Below are 25,834 nucleotides of genomic sequence, written 5' to 3'. Positions count from 1 at the left end.
CCCTAAATAAATATTCTTTTGAATTGTGAAGTCCTTAAACACCTTCTGAAATGACATTTAAACACCTACTTGTAACTTCCTATAAAGGAAACAGAGATGTGGAAAGGGAGAGGCTTTCTTCAGCTGAAGATGAATGTGTGGCTGCTTCAGATTAATCTGTTACGTGTCTTAGTTATTTGTGCTGTACACTTCATAGTGGATCAGCTGTGTATGAAGTAGGCTTCATTCTCTGTTCCAAGTTAAAAACAGCATTATTCCCAATGATGCCCACAGCAGCTGCAATGCAGCACGAGCAAAAAAAGAATGCAGTAATTTAAACCATTCTTTCCCCGTACAGACCCAGAACTTTCTCTGATTTTTACCCATCTTATTAATGGCATGTCCCTTCCCCTCCCACGTTTCTCTAAAAGACTCAGTAATTCAGAAGGAGTAGATTTAATTATTCACCACTGTGGAGTAAAATATAATCAGATACAAGTAAGGAGTCTTGAAGCTCAGGAAAAAAAAGAATGTTTAATTAGCATATAGGCACAACACCCTGCCTGATATGCCTTACTAACAATACAAAGCAATAACCTCAGGTCAAAAGATGTTACAATACATGCAAAAACACCTGGAGTGTGCACTAAGTAACATGTTAGATATAGGTACATCTGTCAAATAAACATACATCTAATTCTCCTAAAGAACAAAACTTCAGAGACTATTTAAAAAGTAAAGGTACAATTAAACAACCATAGTTGAGCAGCATATTGGACACCAAGCATCCTACACAGAGACATTTGACCTTTGGAGGCAAAAACTGTAACAGGCAAATAGCTGAGAGCCAGATCCCCAAATACTTACTTATGAAAAGCTCTCAGTGAAGCCTAAGGTATTATCAGAATGAGGTCTGAAGGATTTTGCCCTTAATGAATAACAATTATGAGTGGGTAAAAATGTCTCTATTGTGAAACTTCAAAATCATATATCTAATTTTAATGTTGCTGAAGAGTGGAAGGAGGAAAGACTGAATATTGATACAAATAAAACAATGTTTCCATAAAACCCTTAAAATAAATAATGATTATGAAGGAAAATTTGGGATAATGAACATGTCCTGAAATAAAAATCAATGTGGTTAAAGTAAATAAATATTTTAAATAGGTCAGTTCCTTTTTATCCTACAGAACAATAATCAGTATTAAGAACTAGGAAAGCAGAAAGAGGATGAAGGCCTCTTTCTTTTAAATAAGGGTGATCACTCCCAGTATCATCTCTCAGTGTTAAGCTATGTGTTTGTGTGTTACAGGACTAGCCGAAAGAAAGGGACAGAATATACACTTACTGCCACTGTAAATTCAACAGATCTATGTTTTCTTCCACGTGATGACTAATCACAGGCTCAGTCCACTAACAATACTGGTGAATTTAGTGGGGGGGAGGAGAGGGACGGAGCGGGGAGTGAAGGCTGGGGTGAAGGCAACTCTAACCCCATATCAGCGTGTGACAATTGCTCTCTGTCACATGGAAGGGGACGTGTCTGTGCTGCTGCCCAGGTTCCGATAACTACGGGCTGAATCCGGGCTGCTACTTATGCAGTAAAAAATACTGCAAAACTCCCTTCGGACTTTGCTGGCAAATGTCCCCACTGCTGAACCAGTGGGTGAAATATGCTATCCCCATTGCAGCTAGCCAGCCCGTACACCCTGAGGCGTTTTTGTCCGGAGAGGGGGCAGCCCCTCCAACGCGAGAACTACTGTTGCATCTGACTGGTGCAGCAGGGCTGAGGAGCTAAGAAAGGCAAATAGATAGGCGCTTCAGCCCTTCTCTTTCTTACAAACCCTGCATCAGCCAGGCTTTTTCAGCTCCAATTGCAGAAAAGCAAGTTTGCTCTGCTTCCACGGCATAAAAGCTGTAATGGAGAAGATCCTAAAAGACAGCAAGATCCAAATGACAGACTCCTTACTTGGAGATATCCTCCCTAAAACACCAGATGCAAACAGTGGGTGTTTTATGACTGGGATTTCTATCTCTGTGTATTATATGGCTGTGGTGGAGTGGCACAGAGAAGCTGGTAGCAAGGAGCTCCACAATCCCTGTGTGCTGTACAGGGAGATCACTGCACTACAGTACACTATAGATGTACTAGGCAAAGCCTCACATAAAGCAGGTTGCTGCTGCCTACTAACGATTGCCATAGCTCAAACACTGCAGCAGTACTGTAGCAGAGGCACTCAGGCCACTTACACATGAAGTACACAACCCGACTGCGGGGCAGACACTCCACTCTACACTCGCTGTGTAGGATTTCTGCAGAACAGCTGTTCCCAGCTTTGGTTAGGGTTGCCACACTGGCTAGGGTTGTGGATGATGCGCACTCACTTCTCTGAGCTGTCACCTCCTATATTTTAATGAACGCATTGTATCCCCATCCAAAAAGATTAGTCATCAGCAAATCAAACATTACTGTGACCACAACCTTTTTTTGTTTTTTGTTGCTCTGAACTCAGATAAAATATCCAGCTACTCCAGCGATTCTAATCTAAATGGTGCCACTGACCCAAGAGGTAACTTTTGGCATATAAATAGTATATGCTTCTCCAGAGGCGCTGAATTACCACACTGTCTACAGATTTTAAGATATGGGTGCTCAGCACCTTTGAAAAAAACCATGTCTAATCCTTTATCTTCCTCTCTGTACATCTGTAATACTGTAGCACAAGCACAGCACCACCCCTGCATATTGCAAGCGTTAAAATACACTGAAAGTTTTGAAACTCTGAACAACCAATACACACACATAAAGTAGAAAACAATAAACTGTTAAAAGAGTAAGATGAAGAATTGTACCCTGTAACCCTAAGAACATCAAGGAAGTTTGGTAAAATGGGGTACAGGCAGATGAAGCATCAATTAATAGCACACAACAGAGATGCCAATTGACACTGACAGTTTTTACGCACTGTCTTTGTTAACAGAGAAACAATAAAACCAAGTAATCCATTTTTGGACCATTTTTTCCCTGTTTCTTCATTACTTCAAAGCGTTTTATGAAACTACCACATAGTAACAGCTTCTGTACAGAAAACACATAGTAAGTTGGTTTTGTGGTCCAAATAAACCATGCTCTTTTTTTTTTTTTTCTTGTATCATGCATTGTGATGCAATCAGCTTCCTGTCAGTCATTAGTGAAAAGAACAAGCATATTTTTGACAATAAAAAGCTTCTATAAATAACATTTTCCATGTTCATTTCTACAGCAATCATTAGCCAGAACTATTTAAAATGTTTGTGGAATTTCCTTTTCTGCTGCTGTCTGCTTTTCTAATTGAGGAATTTTCCAGTATTTGTGACGTTTCCTCATGCAGTTATTTACAAAGAGATGGTCCTTGTGGTGAAGAACCTTAATGAAATTTACAGTTGCTAAGGTACATTTATAAATGCTAGCAGTTACACTCGGACAGAACGAATGGAATTTATTGTGCAGCTGTGGGCTGGGCCAGCAATATAATTAAAGTGCAAATAAATACGAAATCCACAAGCCAGGCAGATCCGTTTTTCATGGCCAGCATTAAGAAGCATCATGACTGTGCTAAGAAATGTCAGATCAAATAGGCCTAGGTCACAATCTATTTTAAACATCTATCTCCCTGAGAGGATTTAAGGGAGGTATACAGTGATATAGCCCTATTTCTTTAACTGGCTGATTATCATTGGAAAAGTAAGGACACTTTTCCAGCCAATTTTTTTCAACAGTGCTAATACCTGCGTTTTATACTATGATGCACTTTACAGCATGCATTTGAGCTCACTTTTCATGCAGCTACAACAGGCCACTTTTGATCAGGAAAATTTAGGAAGTACCATCTAGCTGCAGAAATGACATCTACCTACCTGGAATGTCACAAAAGCATAGACTTTGAAAACATTTACAAATTACACATTTTCTTAAACATATGCCCATATGCAAATGATATTTACTCACTCCGATAAAAATATATAGTTTGTGTTTGCTGGCATTCAAAGTTTGCCATTGATGTGAACAATTTTAGAGCTAAGTCAGTGCCGAATGGCTGAACAAAAAAATAGACATTTTTCAAACCACTGATTCCACACAAACCAAAACTGTCACTCCAACTCCTAGTGTTCGTTGCTGATCATTACCCATTGCCAGACCAGACATGCATTCCTTTCCACAGTGTGTCCAGAAAGTACTCTGTAGCCCAACTTGCCAGAGAAGCTGCAGGAGGTGCAGAAAAATAAAGTGCCTCTTCCAGGGCTGTGTGCAACATGACTAACCATCCCATTCACTGTATGTCTGGATTTCCCAAGTCTCGGGTAGAGCTCCTAACCTTGTATTTCCCAGCTGAAGCTTGCAAGGCTGACAACTATTTACAGCTATTCAGCTAGTTCATTTGCTTTCCATGCTGTAAATACTCTCATTGTGTATGAATGAATAAATATTTACAATTCATTTATAGGTAAAATCAATCAGATTAGAAAAGGCTGACAAGACATTTAAAGAAGATAACATTTTGTAAAGGGTAGCATTAAATGCACAGCAAGTATTCTGAACAACTGCAAATCTGAAGATACCAGATGCTACCTTGATGTCACTCCGTGATAGCAGATGACTGTTAAGATCCTGTTTTTTCAATTAAGTTAACATGATGTGAGGACACCACTACCATTACTGCCTCAGTGAACGCATAGTTAGCCATCAACCCAGACCACATCACAGCCATCTCATTTTGCTCATTTATCTTAATATACCTGAGTATACTGCCACCATTTAAATACGTCCCCTTAATTTGTCACATAAGATGGCTACAATGAGTACTCGTTCACAGGAAAGTCTCCTATTTGCCATTAAATGCATAGTCCCTACTGCAAAACATTATCTTTGCAAAGCAGCAAGCACTTAATCCAGGTAGGAAGTATCTTTGTCTCCCACCTTCAATGCTCTTTTTCATTGCCTGAGAGGAAAATGCTGTGAGACTCTGTATCTCTTATTGGAAAACAGAGCTTGCATTCTTCTCAATATTTCCCTTGCTGTCTTTAGGACTTAGCATGCATGATTTTGTTCATTGTACTAAAGCTTTCTGTAGACTCTGAGGCAATGCTGGCTCTTCAGGCAGGGAGTCTGGGTTCAATCTTTAAGGAAAGCTCATACAAGGTGTCTTCGTCTATGATAAGTGTCTTGTCAAGTAAATAGTGAGTGACCTGGAGTGGAGAAAACACAGATGAATAGACTGTACGTTACTTCCACAAGAATTTCAATTTCCTTTTCCACTTCAGCCCATTTCAAATCCCTTTGATCCTTCGATCCCCTCACGATTTTTTCTTACAAAACACAATAGCTTGTTTGATTAATGTAAGGCTGCACCAGCAGTGGTCTATTATTCAAGTAAGGCCTCTTAGGAATGGGCAAATCCTTAGCCAGGTTACCTAAACCCACATTACTCTTCCGGACTCTGAAATGAAATCTCCTCTGAAAGCACAGACTGGCTTTGGGCAAGTTCTCATTGCTCCCATGAAGGACAAGGGGAGAACAACTGCAGGATGCACACAGCATCAGCAGATGCTTGGGCCATCTCCCATCCCCTAATCCCAGAATCCTGGGATTCACTGGGCACTTACACTTCCAGCTGGGCAGGGAGAACACACTTCCCCTTGAACCCATTCCCTTGTACCTCAGACCCATGAAGGCTGCAATCCCAAGAGAGCTTCCAGAGAAGGAGGAAAAAGCTTGCTTCCATATATAGTGTCAAACAGAGTTTCTGCCGGGGTGAGGGTATTACAGCCCCAGAGTACCTGTCCATATTTCTGTCTGTCCTCTCCTCTGTGTGTGTGGGAGCAGAACACATTGATTTTAGCTTTCAACAACAGCTGTATCTTACTACTAATTACTACCACAGCTTTGATTTCATTAGTAGGTAACAGTGCCTAAGAAGAGCCTTACCTTCTGCTGATGCTCTATGCGGTAGGAGGTCTGCTGGAACTGGCGTATTTCCCTGATAATATGAGAGATCTTTCAAAAGAACACATGTGTATGAGTAAGTACAACTGCATTTTGACTTCAGCTAAGCCACACAGGAGAAGAATTATGCACCAAATTGTGCAATTTATCCTGGGAGGAGGGACTGGAAGGGCGGAGATCACCATAAAGTCAGCCTCAAGTGAACCACCTTGCCTCTCCTCTCCTCATACTGGCAAACTCTCTTCTCTTTGCCTTGAGTGACTGCTGCAATGTGTAGCCCTAAGAAGGGCATTAAGCTGAGATTAGAAGAGAAATTTCCATGCTACCCTCTGAGGAGTTGTTACAAAACAACACTGGAGAGAAATCAACTTTCAAATGCTTATTTAGACCTTCACACACTTGAAAAGAAGACTGTGATTACTGCTTTCTGGTGAATAACTACCTTGCCTCTAATTTTGGTTATTTCAAAAAGACTTCTGTGGCGCCTTCACAAGCTTTTTGCAGCTTTTTCTGTCATTTCTCAGAGAACAAACTGGAGGCAAATTCGCCCTGCAAAAATTCCCAATTTACCAGAAGGTGGTGATAGAAGACTGGGTCAAGTAATTGCTTTCAAATAGTGATATATCTTGCAAGATGCCAGTATACTTGTATGTCTTAGAAGTTAAATTCAGAGGAGTTATAATTAAATCATTAACTCACATAACTACACACCTGTTGGGAAAGAATATAAGGAAATGACAATTACCATTCTCATTTTGGAAAAATTGACAAGGCCTTCATCAGTGAAGTTTGGTGTTCCTTCTTCAATAAATGCCAGGTCTGTCAGATACATTCCAAGGTAGGGAACAGCAGGTGGGTTACAACTGTGAAACATGAAATCAGCACATTTGTTTGTAGCTAAATTTGCAAACTATTTTTTTTATAACTCACACAAAATCTTTATTACTTAACGTCCTTTTAACCAATGGGTTACATTTGTTTCTAAGACAAACTGCTTCTCTGATGACACTTGAGTTGTGTTTGCTCTGTGACCAAATGAATGTATTCTGTCCAATATCTAATAGTAATTGAAGATTATCTTTAGTATAAGGTAGAATGGTAACATGATGGAGTGAGAGGAAGGACAAGTAAATGCTGGAATCAGAGAACACCTTCAAGCATATTTCAATCCTATCTGTCAGCCAATCTCAGAAATAGATACTACACACAGACTAAAAATGCACGTGGAAGTGCTTCTGAGCAGTTCTGCAGTTGTATAAGCACCCTAGTAGAGCAAGGGTACATGTATGTGTGTGTGTGAGTGGGTGCGTGTGGAGATATATACATATGTATATACATGCACATACATATACATACTTACACATATATGCACACACATATGTATACATATATGCATGTACATATATATATTTGTATACATATGTATGTATATGCCATTCTGTCAAAATTCAGGTCTTCTCAACAGAGAAGAAAGATAAAGAGAGAGAGGTAGCAAACATCTGGAAAAGTGGGAATAGAAACCCTAGAGAACAGGGATTTTCTTTTACTGGAGGGACAGGAGGAATGGATAGTGATTATTGCTTCCCTAACCAATAATCACTGCTCCACACTTACTGATTCTTGCCTCAGTGGAACTAGCAGCAAACTTGGTTTTCTGAAGCTCTGGCATAAGAAGAATGAAGGGTGATGGCTACACTGTCAACTTAGGTAGACTGTTGACAATGCTGAGCAGTGCACTTCATTTTGGGTAGTTTTTGTATTATGAGGGTGATGAACACAGGCAAGCAATGTATTAACTGAAAGGTGTGTACAAGTACCTGTTTGTCTATTGTGAGTAAAAACATTTTTTAAAAAGTGATTAGCTTCCCAACAATATTTTCAAGTAAAAATTTACTAACTTGAACTATACATAAATTGAAACATTACAGTAATTATTCTAGTAGTTCAATTCTTTGCTTTTCTCAAGATCATTCGAAGTAGTTGAACCACTCAATTCCTGGAAAGCCTACTTCTAATTACAGAACTTGCAAAAATACAGGTTTTGTGCACATGCAGCCAGAGTCCATACATCAATTGTAGAACCCTCGCTACAGGATATTTTGCATACCAAAATCACATAGGGTCAAACTATATCTGGCAAAACAATTGAAGAAAAAAAGTATTCAAGGGGTACTGTACAAAAAAAAGCAGGCTGTTTTCCAGGGTGGCAGACTACAAAGTGCTGAGAGGCTACAGGAGAGGAAATAGCACTGTGCATTTGTCCTGTTCCTACGTTCCTCTCGCCAGGTACAGGCCACTGTCAGAAATAAGGTAAGGGGGCGAATGAATCTTTGATCTGACTCAGGCTGACTAAGTCCTAAACTTCTTATCTGGAACAAGGACTGTCTGGAATCTTGTTTCTGAATAAGAACTTTTATTTATAAACCTGGCTTTACACTTATTGAATAAGTTTATCAGTGTAAGTAAAACCCCAACAGGGAACATTCACATAGAATCATAGTTTAATTTGTTTCAGTAATTCTCTGGAGATACTATATTTATCTATCGGGGTACTAAATCACAAGATATTCAGCAAAACAATAATACCAAATAGAATAAAACTAGAATTTAAAAGGTTATTAGGTAAAAATATTACCCAATATTGTATTAATTATTAAAGCTTAATGAAAGCCTATTCATCTTTAACATGTAGTATCCACTGCTTATAACAAAACATTGTATACTGTAGGGAAGCATACTTTTTGAGTGTTTCTCTAAGGTTTTTAAATCGTCCTTCAGATGATACAGTCTTCTGAAGCTTGTCCATGAGAGCTTTTGTCTGGAAGAAAATGCATTACAAATGTCATTGCTGTTGCACATTGATGACTGTTATTAGATTTTTAAAAAGATCTAATTCACTTAGCATCTTCATCCCATTTTCAAAAATAGTAACACAGGTATTAGGAATTTAGCTTTACTGTAGTTCCTAGTGTATTTCTGAAAATGGAGATTAGACAGATTTAAAGATTTTCCTTTAAGTGATACACAGAATCTGTATCTATGCTAATATTATTAGTCTGCAAATTCAGAAAAAAAAACAGGTTCATTAAATTAATGGTCATTAATTCAGTTTACTGTGTATACAAGAACATTAGAATATAGCACCAGCTATAAAGCAGCTGAGAAAAATCTGGCTGAAAAAGGCAATAAAGTCAGAATGTATTTTAAGTGGATTTCATCGCTTGGGTTGCTTTAGGACTTTGCAAAAGCTGCAGAAACGTATGGAGGGGAAATGCAATAATAAAAGCCCACCTTTTTTGTGTCAATTAGCCAGATCTAAAATGGGCAACCTGAAATCTTTCAATTAGCTGGAGAAAACTCTGTATCCAAATATCGCCTCATTTACAAGTAATTGTAAATTCACTACTGAATTGGCCCTACTGACCTCCTTGCTCTGTTATTCCACCATACTAAAATACCCACTTTTTTTTTTTAACAACAGAAAGATGTGATGTACATTATTTAACCAACTTCTCCAAACCATGTAAAACAGAAAAGATAAAAGACTGGATAATGTCCATCCCAGCTAGTCTTTTTTTGTGTGTGTGTGTGTCTTGTTTTTGTTATTGGCAGTCACTCTCACAGCCTTAGCTAATCTGCTGACAGTCTTAGCAGCAAGGTAAGGGTTAAGGGAGGTATTGCCTGCATCTAAACTTGGGCCCCTAAATGAAAAAGAAGATGTGCTGACCTTTCTACTAACTTTCTGCACAGGCAGGGAAATAGGCCTCCTATTTTAGGCACTGAGCTAGTAACCAGCTAGATGTGTATCTGAAAATATCTACATTTAGTTTTCTCAAATATTTCAGTATTTCAGGCTCAAATCGTAGTCTTAGGCACCTGCTAATTCTGTTGAAATCAGCTTGTTCCCACAGATACTTATTTATTTATATATAAAATAGGATAAATGAAATGCAAAACACCTTGACATGAAATACCAGTATCACTTGGTGCTTCCAGCAAATAGCCAGAGTATTGTAAAAGTAAATATATTTATGGGAGGAATCTTACCTCAACACGTTGTTCTCTCAACAACAAACTGACCAATGAAGTCTAGAAACCCTACCTGTAATCATATCTTTCTTACCTGTTTGGATACTTTACCCCAAGTTTTCTTCAGTCTGTAGATTGCACTTCTGTTCAAGGCTGACGTGATTTCTAACACACCGTTATAATTGTGCATACATCGACAAATATCAGCTACTGCTACCCACTTTTCAATTGAGTTAGCCCGAGAGCTGACATCAGCGTAATTCATGATTTGGGAGGCAACAAGGTTACTCATCTGACCAAAGAAAGAGGAAGAATTTTAGGACATTTAAATACAATGCCTTTCAACACATAATTATTTAATTAACAAGGCAGAAAAGATTAATGCACAACAGAACATATGGCTCTTAATAAAAACCAAAAAAGTGTATTGAGAACAGTGCTGCAGGGAAGTGGGGGGAATGATGATATGTAGGAAGGGTAAGATATACAACAGGGAGTATCGCCAAGAAACTGTAATAAAACTGATTGGGAAGCCTCTCAGTAAAATTCAAGGAAAATGGTAAAGTGCAAGGATATAGTTGGGGATACAATTAAATAAAATTGGATTCATCAGAAATAACTGGTGTTAAATTTTCACACTCTGGAGAAAATTTAGTTTATTCTGTAAGCAACAAAGCTTTGTAATATGCTTTAAAATGTTCCACTCTGTTAAATTGCCATTGAAATGCTGAGTACCAATACTTGAAGATGAGAATCTTTGTGTGCTTTGATTTAAAAGGTTGATCACAGAAAGATTGTAACGTTCAGTCACTACTAGATAAGAAGCTACATCACATTGTCAAAAAAAGAGGGGTTTTTTTGTTCCAGAGGTCATAGACAGTGTCAACAGAGCTCCTAGAAGGCAATTGGCATTTAAGAGTACTCACATCATTAAAATGTTGACTAGTTTTCATAATATAGGGTGTTCTCTCATTTTTATCCACTTTCATCCAGCCCTGCCCAAGAAACTCTCTAGATTTTGAAGGGAGAGAAAGAAACCAAACGAAAATGCCCTTAATAAACACTGTACAGTCTCTGTCTGTAACTGTAGCCTAAGTGGATTTCAAGTATACTTCATTTTGTTAGAAGCTATTAACACAACTTTACACTAATTCCAGCATTTCACTATACCATTTTTAATGTTGTCTGAAGCAATAAATATGATAAAGAAGATTTATTTTTCTTTTAATGCCCTTCCCCAATCCCCCCATCCTAATTTTCAGCGTTGTAACTCTATTTGAAATTGGTCTTGTCAGTTTACATGGTTATATCCATGCTAAACTGCTGTATGAATGGAGCTGATTTGATGCTCTCTCCCTAGAGACTCAGCACTTCCATACTGTATTCACCCTTCACTAGCTCGGAGCTTCAGACCACAGATTTTTTTTCTTAGCAAAGAACTCCATCTTGCAAAACATGATCAAACTACAGGGGAGTCTGAAGCAATACTAGAGAAAGCCAAAGGACATTATCCTGTCAGTAGCATGAATTAGTGTAGTGCCTAACTCTGCCAGTGTGTAACTCATCCACCGTACTCACTTCAGTCACTCGTAGGAGAACACTTACTCATAGGGTATGCTTCGGAAAACTACGTGATCTAAAAGAGTTATTTGCTCTGCAAGCTCCATGGCTGACAAAGTCTCAAAGCACTCTGGTTTTGGACAATCTGACTGCAAAAATAAGGAGAACACTTAATGATCTCTTTTTGCATCAAAAGACATTTCAAAGCACAGGGTATTAAGAACTTCATATGAACTTCCAACAGGCAGCTGTAATTAACTTCTTTGTTACAAAGAAATAAGAATTAAGAAAACTTGCTAACAACGTAAGGGTAAACATCAGACTGGAAACTCACATGAAAACAGGCACGTACCAAGGGATGAGTATGTATGTAGCTTAATTAAAGTCTGTGCATTCTGCACGACTTTCCACATAATCAGTCTGCACCTACCTCACTGCCCACACTCTTCTTTGGATTATGCAATGCACTTATGAGATGGTGGTGACTGCAGTTTGGAGGATAGGCCGTGTCAGTCAAGGCCAGCTATGGTTCTGATGGCAGCTAAGATGTCAGACACTTAACATTTCATATATACTAATAGCTTTCCTTTTTAAATTTTTTCCCCACCATGTGATTTAAATCCAAATTCTGAAGTTTTGACCTGTTCATCTTTGATACGGGCTCCAAATTCTTACTTTCTCTAAACTGAAATGTACATTCCTGATAAAAAAGAACAGTATTGCTGTCCAGAGTTGAAAAGCTGCAATTGTGCTACATTTTATTGACTTAAACCCACAACATTTCCATACGAGTATTTATGTTTAAATTTCAAGATGAACTTACCATCTGAACGATATCCTCTATTTTTAAATGGGTATCATCTTGATCATCCTGAGAAAGAGCCCTGAAAAATTACGTAGCAAAGCATCCTATATAAATAAAATTGTCTATGGTTATGAGAAAAACTTACCACAGATAGGCAATTATGTTTATCTAAAATAAATCCTAAGACTGTAATTGAAGAGGCAAAGAAAAAGAAACTGCTACCTAAAATTTCTTAAGTGTAAGAAATGGTACAACAGAGTAACATAAGGTAAAATGATGGTCATGGCAGCTTAAAATCTCTAAGAACAGCATATACTGTAGAATTGTCAATGGCAGCAACTACTGATTTGTTAATTATAGTGATAAGTTTTCAACATCTATCCCACTTCAGTGCAAAAAAGTTTGCTGGACAAAAAAAAATCCCTTTTCAAGAACTGGACTGGGAATGCAAACCAGAATGCAATAATAATAGTATTTAATCAGAAGCTCCCTATTCTGAATAATTCTAGGAAACCTGAATGTGGAAAATTACTTCTCAAGACTTTTCTCTGTGCTAAATGATATTTTGAGGAAATGTTTGAAAAATTAACATTTGAGATGTGAAGAAAAGACAGCAAAATAGGCATGCATAAAAGAGTGATTCACTGGGCAGTATTCTTGTCTGTTAGCTCTACACTGTCCTATTTAGTGTCCCACACAAAGAGCTGTGAGTGTGGAAACAAACAAATGCTAGCAGATTTTACTTGTAGCAAGTATGTAATTTGCTCTGAGTAATACAAGTGTTAATCAATGCTTCCAATTTCTGTTATTAAAAAACCCATGAATATTAGGGTTATTTCAGAGTAATGGGTCAAAAATGAGCTCAGCAGAAGTAATATGTATTCATCAAACCCCGTCTACCCTGATGTAGTATCTTGGTACATAACATAGATCTCACCCCTTCATTTGGAAAACAGAGAAACTTTGAATAGACTGGATTTATATAACATAGGAAAGAGAAGATTTAGGGAGAAGAAAAAGTATGTTGGTATATAAGAGACTGCCTATAAAGACATCAATGATATGGCAATCATATGACATTAATGATATGATATACAGCAATGATATGATATCACTGGATGGATCCGCATCAGGGGAGATTTAGTTTCGATATTAAGTTCCATTTTCCAACTGTAAACATAGCAGATCACTGAAATAGGCTTTATGCAGAAATTGTAGACTACCCATTGGCTGAATTTTCAAGGAAAGTTTAGATTACCATTTTCAAAAAAGATCCAGTTCTACACGGATCATGTCAGAAAGCACAGCAACTTGGACCAGGTATTTTCTCACAGTACCTCCAATTTATTTTTGCACTCTGTAGTAACACACTTTCCATGTACCAGCTGGGGAAAGGGTTAAAAGAAAAAGATTATATTGCCTAGAGATTTTAGCTATGAGTTTGAGATATGGAATTTGTACTATGTGGGTGGGGAGGAAGCGTTAATGCTTAGTACACTAGGTTCTTCTGTTGTGGGTTGCTGTTGTTTCCTTTTCATTTGCCAAATTGGAGGACGAGGTTAAAATCAAATGCAGATACACAGAGAAAGGATATAAGAAACCTCCTTGCCTTCATTTTCAGCCTATTATATCTGCACAAAACGCCCCTTTTTTTCATAGGAGTTGGAAACACCTTATGTCTGATGGGCAAGCTGTGTAAAGTCTTGAATGTCTGCTTCTACAGGAGAACACTAAGCTTCTTCTCCAGATAATAACAGTGTGCAGCCTCAGTAACTGTAAATAAACAGGTAATCTGTCTTTCCTGAGCAGCTTATTTTGTGCTGTATCTCATGACTGATTGCCTACAGAAAGGTATTGTTCATCGTATGTGCTTCCTGGCAATAGAAAAAAAGGGACGGCTTGTCCTTCTGCCCCAAATATTCTCAGCAATCTTGTAAATTCATTATTTGGGTTCCTTACATAAAACTTTATATTGGCTGGAGTTCCCATCTTTGATATAGAAATGATTGTGTTTGCTTAATATAAAATAAAATAGGAAACATGAGATTCTTAAAAGGCTGACAATACTTAACTTTTCCCCATCTTTGCTTCCTGATACTCTCTACCATGATGACTCATGTTTTACATAGACTTCCAGACCCTCATTCTAAAGAGACTAATTGTGCTTTTTCTCTAACACAGTGGTCTCATGAAAAGAATTCTCTTTTTATCCATAAAAGCTCCACATTTCAATCTGCATCTCTAGACTGGATAAAGCTATTTTTTGACAGCATCAACAGTAGCTTCCACTACAGTCTGCACTGTTGTCAGCTTTGGGATACCTAGTTTTAACAGAGGTTTAGGAAGATATGTTGAGCTGATCAATTCTGCCTGGGCAGTTCCCACTGCATTCCTTGGAGAGCCTCCTGGAAGCTGGGTAAGAAGCACAGGTCTATGTGAAAAGACTTATAAGAGAAAGCAAAGGTAAGGAGAGATTCTGTCAGACCATTTAACAGTATCCCTCTCAGTGAGGACTGAATGGGGTGACACCTCCATTGTTATCCTTACAAATGAAGGAAATAAACATGTAAGAAATAACTTCCTAATTCTTACAGTCAGCAGCTAAGATTAGACCTCTCTCTCTCACTTACTCTTCATGCCTGACTGGTCCAAATACAAAAATAATTTTCTAGCGGAAGATACTAACAACTGTTTCCTCATTTCTTTACAGTATATAAAATATTTTTAAAATATTGTAAAAGCTGGTGTAAGTTACAGAGTCTAAAATACATCATCTGCTGAGTTCATAGGGCAGAAAATTGGTCATCCATCAAATGTGGATCTCTGAATATCCCTGTATTTCATTTACATTTATTCTGAGGAAGAAGGAAGAACTGTTTCTTGAACCAATTTTTTTCTCCCCAGATATGACTATTTGTCAGAGTTCCTCACTGTTGTTCAGTCTAAACCTTACACCTTCCTGCTTCACCATCAACGAAATTTTCCCTAGATTTCAGGGGTTGATAATAAGGCTGACAAAATCTCAAACAAAACATACTACAGTAGGTTTGCCTAGGTTTCATAACAGATATTGAATAAAAAGAAGCATTTTTACCCTGCAGAGAAACCCTGTCAGTCCATTCAACAAAAATCTCATCACACAAGAAATACCAGCTGTTCTGTCTGATGACTCAAGAAGGCATGAAGCAGCTCCATATCTCTCATAAACATTTTCCTTGTCATTCATATTCTATACAGAGTCTTCCCCAGAACTGACCACAGTATCTTTGGGTGCAGACCAACCTTTCCTCCTCCTCTAATCTCTGCTAGCAAAGGGACTGATTTTCCAAAGAAATTTATATGCACACATGCACACATACACTCAAAGGCTGGGTCAGTTTGTAAAAAGAGACATTTGTACCCAATATCCTTCCAAGAGACAGCCCATGGAACATCCCCATACATAGGCTCAGAGTGCATGAACTTCTTTCACGAGTGTTTGAACATTGTACTTATGATAAGAAATGTTTTTCTTAACCTCACTCTGAATTGCTCTACTTTGCAGAATCAAGAATAGACTACGAAAACTGAAATGCAAGGAAGCCAGGACCTACAGTGAAGGTTGACTGGCAAACGAGAATTCTGATAGACTATGTCTTCTGATATGCCAAGGCCTTTTAGATACTTTTAGATATAAAAGCCTGCAGCAAGGCCCTCTTCAGAACAACCAAAAAGCCTGTTTATGACACTCACCTAGGAATTGGGTGAATGACTATTTTCATGAGGGGCGTGTCAACTGCCCCTTTCCATTTTCTTTCCCTTCCTTCCCATTTTCTTTCTGTTCCAAAGAAGCCTTCTCAACATAAGTGTCATCAAAACCTCCAGCTATGACAAATCTGTGCTTTCACATTAAAAATATGCTGCCAAATATCTTCACACACATTGATTTCTAATAACAGCAAAAAACCCCTTCAGTTCTAGGTTGGTAATTTATATTCCTCCTCTACATAATATTAGATGAAAGTCCTCCATCTAGAAGAAAACCCAAAAGATAACATCATTCCAAAGAGGTGGGTATGTGGGGGTGATGGACGGAGCAGCATTTCTCCAAACCAGACATTGGCACATGAACCAAAAGAGGAACACAACACTTGGAAGCACCTTCACACATTTCTACAAGCAGAAAGACTCTAGATACAGTTAGGACATCCAGGGTGGGATTCACACCTTCCACAAGTCACTCACTGCCTGTGTTCTGTAATTGTCTGAGAAAGGAAGGTGTCTTCTATGATGTCTGGAAGAACAGTGAGGATGCCTAACTTCAGACAATTTTGGTGGATAGAATCTCCTTTGTGACAGGCAGTTACCTTGGAAGCAGAGCTTCAATAGCTGTCTACAATTTGCCTTGTGATTACGTGCTTCAGTTAGGCACGGTGGGTCCCATCAAAGAACTTTTTCTACAGCAATGCAGAGAGGAAATCCCTCTCCCCTCAGCCTGTCATTATCATCTATGGCTGGTTCAAGGAACTCAGGAAATAACTTTATTGCATTACAGGCATTCTCTTAACATTCAGAACATTGACTATAATCTGTCATGTTGGCAAATGATAGAAGATCTATATGCAGAAAAAGAGAACAATTATATGAGAGATGCACTGGTGTAGAACATGGTGCCTCTTCACAATGCCTTGTTGCAGTATGGGATCATTTGCTTAAAGCTCAGTTCTTGGTCAAGAGGAACATAGTCTTGGATATCCCTACCGCAACAAATAGTAATCTTCAGAGACAAATAATAGAGAGAACTCTCCCATCTTAGGGAAGAGCATGTTCAATGTTTGCTTTGACCTACTTCCACAACCAGCCATGGCACCATGTGAGGCATCAGGCAAGAAAGTTGGGGAAAAATACATTTCCATGTCACCATGTCCTCTTCTTTGCATCAGAGGCAGTATCTTTGGTTTTAGTGCAAATATAGAAAAAACTTTGTGCTTCTGGCACTAGAATTAGAATAATGTGCAATAAAAATGAAGACTTGTGGAAGAGCAAAGGAACATGCACTCCTGTGTCACTACCACAGAAATAGCTACACACGACAACTACAGTCAACTGCAGATTATTCATTAAATCCTGTAATTTCCTCTTCTCAACTAACTACATAGCCTTTCTGAGAGTGTATATCACTGGGAGTCACTACAGTGCTTTTTAAAAGCTTGTAAATCACTTCTAATTACCAGACAACCCATTTTCCTTAGGTGATTTAAGAACCAGAGATCCTCCTTTCAGTGAAAGTGTGGGATGTAAGACACATTTGTGTATTTCACCTCAGATGAATTATCTTTTTATCCAAAATCAGAATTGCTCCAATACAGTCTTTCTCACAAGGTTCCTGAAACAGTTTCCATTCCTGAAGAATTAATTTCTCCTTACCAGCTGACTGTTAACAAATTTGACATGCCTGGCAAATAACTGCCTCCTGTGTGGTGGAGAATGAGCCCAAGTGCTTCAGATTACAGTTTTGCTCAGCATAAGACTTTAGGACAGTCTGTTTTATGTGATAACATTTTAAACTTGGAGACTGTATCCTGACGTCCTATTGTCTGAAGCTTAACAACAGTTTAAATTATGAAAGCTGTATTTATGCAATAGCTTCTATCTGGAAGTTTCTTTATGCCACAATTCTTATTTGGAAGTTTATGGGCAGTTTGTGAATGTAATAAACATATGGATAGGACATAGGAGTAATTTCAGCTGCTACTGAAACATATGTGCTACTGAAAATTCAACAATTTTTTCAAACCCTTGGGACTGCAATACTGTGTCACTGATGCTTACTGGATTTAGAATTCAAGTAGTATTTAAGTTGTACTGAAATTTAATTGAAATTGAAGTAGTACTGAAATATTCGACTTACAAGTTGTCCAGCGTACATATATGTTAGCAACATTGCCAGTCTTGAAAAGCAATAAAGGATTTTTGATAATCAGCGTTAGATAAGGCTTAAATTTCATGCCTCGATTTGAAGTAAAGTGGGATATCCATATAGCATTCAGTCAAAAGGACTAGTTCTGCACACTGAGCCACCAATGGCTTTTTTTCCAGTGCTAATTTGTGGGATGTAAACAAGTATTTATGACTCTACATGACTAAATCTGCAATCAAACTATGTTGTTTGAAAAATCTGGCAGGATTAGGGTATACAGCTGCAAACCCTGATGAAAGATGGCTTGGCTGAGCACCATATCTCAGGAAATCTTCATTCTCTACTTGTTTCCAACAGAAACTCCCACTGAGAACTTGGACAGGCCATTTTATTTGTGCTTTACTTGTCTGCTTGTAAAATAAAGTGCCATAATCCTTTCCAGAAATGCTGTCAGGATAATGACTATGGAAGAAGGATTTCAAAAAATGCAATCTGTTTCTACAAAATATTTTAGATGAGTTAATTTTTAATTAACTTTTAATTCAACTTCTGTCCATACTTTTTTTTTTATTTTTACTAAAATTTTATTTTTGAGTATTGCTTTATTTCACCTTCCTTTTGCTTTTTCTTTTTCCCATTTCTCGGTTTTTAAAAATTCAACTTTTTCATTATTTTCACTTCTTACAGAATTTAACTTTTTTCTCTTTTTTTTTTTTTTTTCAGAAGAAATAGTGTAAAAATTCACAGAATAGTCAAAAATGCAGTCTGAATTTTTCAAAAATTCTGAAAACTATTTAATGGAAATATCTGGTTAACTGTTCACTAGTGTGTATATAGTGTGCTCAGACACTACAGTAGTAAGTGCTAGAAGGGAAGTGAGGACAAACAATACCTGCCATTTCATAGAATAGCAGTAAAAGGATGCAAATGGGGGCAACTCACAGTTTACTCACATAATTACCAAGGTCCCTTTTTTTGATGCAACACCTAATGGAATTGGCTGACTGGATACAGGAAATTGCTAACAAACTTGTATGTTAAAGGCCTATAAATCTATCCCATTAGTCTGCCAGGAACAGCCAATCTAGGTTTATTTTCCTCATAATTTGTTAAGAAGCTAAAGGTCTTAAAGTAATTTTTCCCACTGCAAGCAATGTGACAGAACTGTCACACATATTATTAAAACCCATTACCCTAATCCTTTTTGCTCTTCTTGCTTGATGTTTCTTCAAAGGAAATACATGAAACAAACTTACTATTTTTACTTGGAGTAAGAGTACATGCAGCATTATTAAAAAGGAGGGTTCTTCTTATTTTTGTAAAAATTAAGTAGCACCCCATGGACACAAAGTCCTTTTATTAAGAACCTATCTTTGTTTCTTATTCTTTGTTTGATTTTTTCCCCCCACATGAACAACTTTCCTCTAATTCTTTTTCATGTAAGTATCTGGTGGAGAAACCTGTCAAATGTCCTTAGAAAATTCAGACACGTTGCGTTTATTGCACACTTACTGGCTTTCCAGCAGAATACTTACAAAAATACTAAAAAACCATGTCACATCTTATTTTAACCACCGCATAGTCTTTAAATGTTTATTGCTCCTTAGCAATGTAGAACAATTTACATGAAAATCAGTGGCTGTAAAATATTCGCACTGAGTAGATGGAATTATTTTCACTGATAAATGCATATAAAGATTTGTCTTTTTGGCATGACTAGACACTCAACTCTGTAACTGCACAGGGTTTGTGTGTGTGGTGGGATTTTTACTAGCAGGGGAGGGGGCTAAAGCGGTGGCCCCTGTGAGAAGCTTCTCGAAGCTCCCCTGGCTCCAAGTCAGACCTGCCTCTGGCCAAGGCTGAGGCCAAGCCAATTAGTGATGGTGGCCATGTCTCTGCGATAATGAGTTTAAGAAATGGAACCTGGGAAGGGGTTGGGAACTTGTGAGGAGAGTTATGAGAAGGACACTGATGGGAACACTGGGGTCGGTGGAAGGAAGGATGAGGAAGGGAGGGTGATGCGCTGGAGCAGAGACCCCCTTGCAGCCCATGGTGAGAGGGCAGAGCCCAGCTCTGTCACCCATGGACACCCACGGTGGTGCAGATGCCGCCCTGCAGCCCATGGAGGACCCCACACCGGAGGAGGTGACTGTGCCCGAAGGAGGCTTGGACTCTGTGGGAAGAAGCCCCCGCTGTGCAGTGCTGGGACGACTGCAACATGCGGGGGCGACCCATGCTGGAGCAGCCTGAGAATGCCTGCAGCCTGTAGGAAGAACTCATGCCGGAGAAGATTCATGGAGGACTGTCTCCTGTGAGAGGGGAACCATGTGGAGCAGGGGGAAGAACGCAGAAGAGTGCTGCTTCCCCCACCTTGGAGGAAGAAATGATGAACTGACTGCACTCCCCATGTGCTGACCCTGCACCATTGGGGGAGGAGGTAGAGGTATCAGTAAAAAAACTGAGCCCAAGGAAGAAGAGGTGGGGCGGAGCTGTCTTGTCCCACTCTGGTAAGTGTTGTTGTGGTTAATGATTTGAAATAAAGTGATCTTTTTTCTTCCCCTAGCACGTCTTTTACCCGTGACCGTAATGGGTGAGCCACCCCTTCCCTGCCCTTATCTCCATTCCTGAGCCTTTTTCTTCATTTTCTCCTTCCCAGCACTGGGGGGGAAGGAGTTAGTGAACAGCTGCATGGTGCTCAGTTGCCCTCTGGGCTCAAATCACGACAGTAATACCAACCCTAAGTAACAAAATAAGATGTTCTAACCCCTAATTTAAATAGTCCTGCTTATGCAGAATTTTAAAGGTCTTTTATTTCATAGCATTAATTAAACAAGAATTCCTGTCTGTAAGCTACCCAAGGAACTTGACATGGTGTCAACACAAAGGAAGGTGCAAGCATGGTCTTGTTAGGATGTCATGACACAACAGGCTATCATCAGCTTCTTGTGAGCTTAGCAGAGTAGATGGCTCATTACTGAGACAGAAGTTCCTCGAAGTACCATTGTGAGTAGTCTTGTTGCTTTACTGGGCAGCATTTTTCCCTGCTGCATAGACCGAACCCACGGCTGCCAGCCATTCTGCAGCAAAACGTCCCAATACAGGTATTTTAATGAATGAAACTTAAACCATGCTCTGTTTTATAGCTAATAAATTTATATAGCTAATAAATTTACTCTGGAGGAAACCAAAACCCTGTGAAATCTAGAATACATGATTCCCTAACTAGTTCACATGCTATAGTTAAGCTATTATTCTAATAATACTAAATTATTAGAAATGTATTTACCTCAGTATATTTGCAGTAGCTTTCCTTTCCTGTGGCAGAAGGTCAGGGTCTCTCAAAACTTCTTCCAGCAAATTTAACACATTCATTTTCAGCTCATTGTTCAGCTCAAAATCCTAAAAAGAAAAACAAGTTTACTTTCTTTTGTCTTAACAATGTTGATCAAATAACTAAAAGGATATATACACTTTTGAGTTTTGCTTTTTTTTCTTTATTTAGAGAAACTTGGAAAGCTGTTGTAGTGAACAGGCCACAAAAGTAGGAGCCCTCAAAGGCTGTAACATCTCCATTTCTGACCTTTATCTTCTGTGAGAAAATGGGCAAATCACTTAACCTTTCTCTTCTGAAGGAAGAATTGCATCTCGCCAACACGCACAAAATGCCTTACTCTCTTCTCCTGTGATGACTATAAAAGCAGAAAAACAGTTTAATTGCAATGCTGAGACCACTCAGACCTCTAGGGAGGCTGGACACTGGTTTTTTTTTTACTGTTTTCTTGAGTTTCTCTGTTTGTCTGCCTCCCACTCTGGTACTTCTTATCTCATACCATTTTGGAAAGGTCTGGTTTTTGTTCCACATAGTGGAACACTCAAACTAATAAGCTCAATAAATCAGACTAGTGCTCTCTGGCACTGCACTTAAGAGCTTTGGCATTTTAATTACTTCTGAGTCAGAGTGATATCTGACACAGGACTGCAATTCAAAAACAGGAACACGCAATAACCATTTCTGTTGATCTCTGATATTGGAGAAGATCAATAAAACATACAAGCTTTAAGGTGGGAACTTGCAGGCAAGTCTGGGAGTAGACTTCAAAACTGCTTCTATTTAGATCAAAGCTAGCATTTTGGTAAGAAAACTAAACGCAAAACCTTCAGTCATCTAGTGCATCACAGATCTTCCTTGATAACCCACAGTTACTTGCAAGCAGGACTGTGTTTGTGGCAAGCCCCTGCTTGTTTCCATGGGAACAAAAGCCACAAAGTTACTGAAAATGGGAAATATTTGGCACCTCTGTGCAAGAGCTGTGTATTGCGTTTTTCCCAAGAACGAGCTATAACCCCTTCTGTTGTGACAAGCTCCTAAATCAATGATTTTTGGAGATATGTGCCCTGGGAGAAACACCCCTGGTGAAGACACACATCCTCACACCATGGCTTGCACTTGACAGGATGTGGAGCATCAGAGTGTATTCAAAGTCAAAAGTGATGCTTAGTTTGGAAAAGGGTTGAAATTCTTAATATGAGGAGGAGAATGCATGGTCATTAAAAAAGGTGGTGTCACAGCCACACTTACAGCACTTTTTGAGAAAAACTGGTGCTCAAAATGTATTATATCAGATATACCCTGCTGTTGCCTGCCAGTAATGCCCTGGGTATTTCCCTCCTGTTACAAGCATCTCCTTTTCATTCTTCAAAAGTCTCCTCATCTTGGCCACAGCTAGTTCATACTTTGAAATCAGTTATTATTTGTGCCTTAGTTTTTCTTGTGATGCTTGTCCCTATTAGAGGGTGTTGGAGAACAGGCCATGCAGTATTAGGCTTTGGATATACCTCAAAGCCAAGCAAAAAATAGTTCTGGGTACCACATTGTGTTTGTTTTATTAAATTGTCCATTTAATAAAATCCTTTAGAAACTGTTTTAGTCTGTTTGCAAAAGAAGACAGAGATATTTATTTATTTATTTATTTAGGGTATGGAAATGGCACTAATTAGTGAAAGCATGAGGGATATAACTAAACTACAGAGTACTGTTCGCTCCAGTGATTTTTAAAAGAAAGCCATTTGGATATGAAACTATCAACATTTAGCTAAAGGAGGAACCTTGACTCTGCACAAGCTTAAGCAACCAGTGTAATTAGTATTGTCTGTCCTATAGCTTGACAGTGGACACCATATAAAAGAACTTGTGTGTCTTTTCTAGTTGTGCTACAAAAATATCATAAAAGAACTGAAAAGGTATCCAAGAGCTGATAAATCTAAATCTCCATTTAGCAAGTTAGGTAGAATTCTCTATCTGCCACCGTAAATGGGCAAATCACAACAACATGATCAGTATTTTACCTCCAGGTATGTTTTTCAAACCATAATTGGTTGATTATCTTAATTGCATGGTATTTTTTCTCAAGAAGTCTTGCTTTATGGCAGCTAGATTTATGATCAAAAAAAAGTCTAGATTTTTAAGTTACTTCATTTATGAGCAGGATGGGGCAGCCTTACCTATGAATATCAGACTTAGCAAAAACAAAACGTTTCCAGCTTTTGCATGTTTACAAGCTAATTCTTATGAGCAATGAGAATTAATACATTGTATGTTAACAGCAAAACACGTTTGTTGAGTAATCTCCACAAGACAGTTGTCCTGGAATCACTGGGGATGCTCATACTGTTGGCTAGTACTTAGTTCCTAGGGTTAAGGCTATCTTCCACTTTAATTACACTGGCTTTTAAAGAAACTGCATAGTGGAAAAATCCACTTCTCTAACCTCAAAAATCCAAGAAGTCCTAGGCCTTTTATCATCATAGCCAGCCCAAGCTATCGTGGGTGACAGGGACAGAGGACACGCTGGTCTGTGTGATTCTTTCAGCCCCAGCTGCTGTCACACCTCCATGCCAGCCTGACCAGAAGTAGAAGATGCCACTTCACAGTATAGCCTTCCCACAGGACAGACCTGGCCCTATGTTCGTGTAATTTCTGCAGCTGTTGTCTTACTTCCCAAAATGTCTTTTTGGTGCCTTGGAGTTATTCTTTTTTATAGCAATGTGCCAGCTGCTTCTTATAATGTGAGGAGGAAAAAAAATGAAAAAAAGGTGAGATTCAGAAGAAAACTTGACAGATAATCTATTCTTCCACTAAGTTCGTGATCTAGAGGGTACTGAGATACCAGTATGGTGTGCAATATATAAAAAAATCTAGGAAAATAATTGAAGTTAAACATGTGCATATACTTTATGTAGAAAGGTTAAGATGAGAATTATACAAACATCAAAATCCTTAGCAACCAATTCCAAATTTATAGATAAATAACAATAAATAAATGCATATTATATCTACATGTATTATGGGCATTATATATGATTATACATTAATATATTACATATGTATATTATATCTATTTCATTGGCACACACACATCTATATATGGCTATACATAGGTCTAGATATATTGTCTACGTGTATATCACATCTCCATATATAATTTTAGATAATTTTTGTGACATTTTTATCTGTCGTATCACCTGTTAATACATTTCACTATATCTGCCAGCCAGCGGAAGGACTCCAAACAAGACCCTGGCCACCATCCTCAGCAGTAAAGGCTGGCAAGCCTAAGTAAACCAGCTATACTGGTTTAGATTTAAATTGCTGCATGTGTTAGACTACCCCAATGCTCAAAGAGACTTTTAGTTGAAATTTGCGTATCACAGAAGGAGTTCAGTCGGTCAGACAAGAACCACTCAATTTTCCAGCAGGCAAATTTCAATTTGACAGTAGTCTAATCCTTCATGACCGGGCACATACCTCCAATACATTTTAGAGTCCGTAGTAGCCTAAAGATTTGTGGGTCTTACTCAGATTTTCATTTGACTTAAGCAGAGAAATTAAGATTTCCAAGCAAAAGTTCAACTTTTATTCCTAAATCCATACTGTCAGTAATGGGAAAAGATATTTCTTCCCAATTTATTTAATATTTATACTGCAAAAACACTTATTAAATATGCAGATAAAGAAAAAATGACAGCTGATGACTTAAGTAGGAGGTCTGCCCTGGAGTCACCTAAGATAAGAATAGGATGTATGAAGTTTCCAACTGATTAAAAGCACTGTGCACCATGTTCACCACCATCTAATGAAATTTCCAGCAGTAGAAGACTGCAGCAACAGAGAAGTGTATTAATTTTGCTGTCACTCACCTGCACTATGGAAGCAAAAGCCTCCTTTGTAACTACAGAGCACCAAAGTCAGCATGACTACATTTTAAGTACACTCATAACCAGCCTGTTCTTCTCCACCATGCACAGGATTAGACAGCAGTGTTGTCTTTACAAGCAAAATGTACAAGCACATTCCCTTTCCAGGAGGAGCCAGGAAAGCTGTACTACAGTATGAGAAGTGCTTCAGAAGCAACCTATTCCAGCTGAGTTTTTTTAAAAAAACAAACAAACAAACAAAAGAGATGATGGCCAGAAGAAAAGACACTGCGGCAGAGACAAGCAGAAAGCAAGAAAAAGAGAATTTAGATATGTTGGTGAGGTACAGCTAGAAATATGTAGATTTACTATTGGTGGTTTATAC

General features: G+C 38.4%; 1 protein-coding gene across 4 annotated transcripts in view; it reads right to left on the bottom strand.

Moving 5' to 3' along the window:
* Nucleotides 1-494: 494 nt before the first annotated feature.
* The window catches only part of RASGRF2 (Ras protein specific guanine nucleotide releasing factor 2), a 131,189-nt gene continuing 105,849 nt past the window's right edge, over nucleotides 495-25,834 (bottom strand). For 2 of the 4 annotated variants that reach the window (XM_074931230.1, XM_074931231.1), the window contains exons 19-27: nucleotides 21,542-21,654; nucleotides 12,375-12,435; nucleotides 11,597-11,700; nucleotides 10,918-11,002; nucleotides 10,086-10,283; nucleotides 8,701-8,780; nucleotides 6,708-6,825; nucleotides 5,945-6,013; nucleotides 495-5,205 (exon numbers count right to left, since the gene is read on the bottom strand). In XM_074931230.1, the coding sequence (XP_074787331.1) occupies nucleotides 5,113-5,205; nucleotides 5,945-6,013; nucleotides 6,708-6,825; nucleotides 8,701-8,780; nucleotides 10,086-10,283; nucleotides 10,918-11,002; nucleotides 11,597-11,700; nucleotides 12,375-12,435; nucleotides 21,542-21,654 (921 nt within the window). In that variant the 3' untranslated portion in view covers nucleotides 495-5,112. Of the gene's footprint in view, nucleotides 5,825-5,944; nucleotides 6,014-6,707; nucleotides 6,826-8,700; nucleotides 8,781-10,085; nucleotides 10,284-10,917; nucleotides 11,003-11,596; nucleotides 11,701-12,374; nucleotides 12,436-21,541; nucleotides 21,655-25,834 lie in introns of all 4 variants that reach the window. The other 2 variants (XM_074931232.1, XM_074931233.1) reach the window with 2 other exon arrangements.

Source organism: Athene noctua, chromosome Z (assembly GCF_965140245.1).
Source record: "Athene noctua chromosome Z, bAthNoc1.hap1.1, whole genome shotgun sequence".
Taxonomy (NCBI): Eukaryota; Metazoa; Chordata; class Aves; order Strigiformes; family Strigidae; genus Athene; species Athene noctua.
Note: the sequence above shows the minus strand (reverse complement) of the source record. Positions and strands in the feature narration are given on the sequence as shown.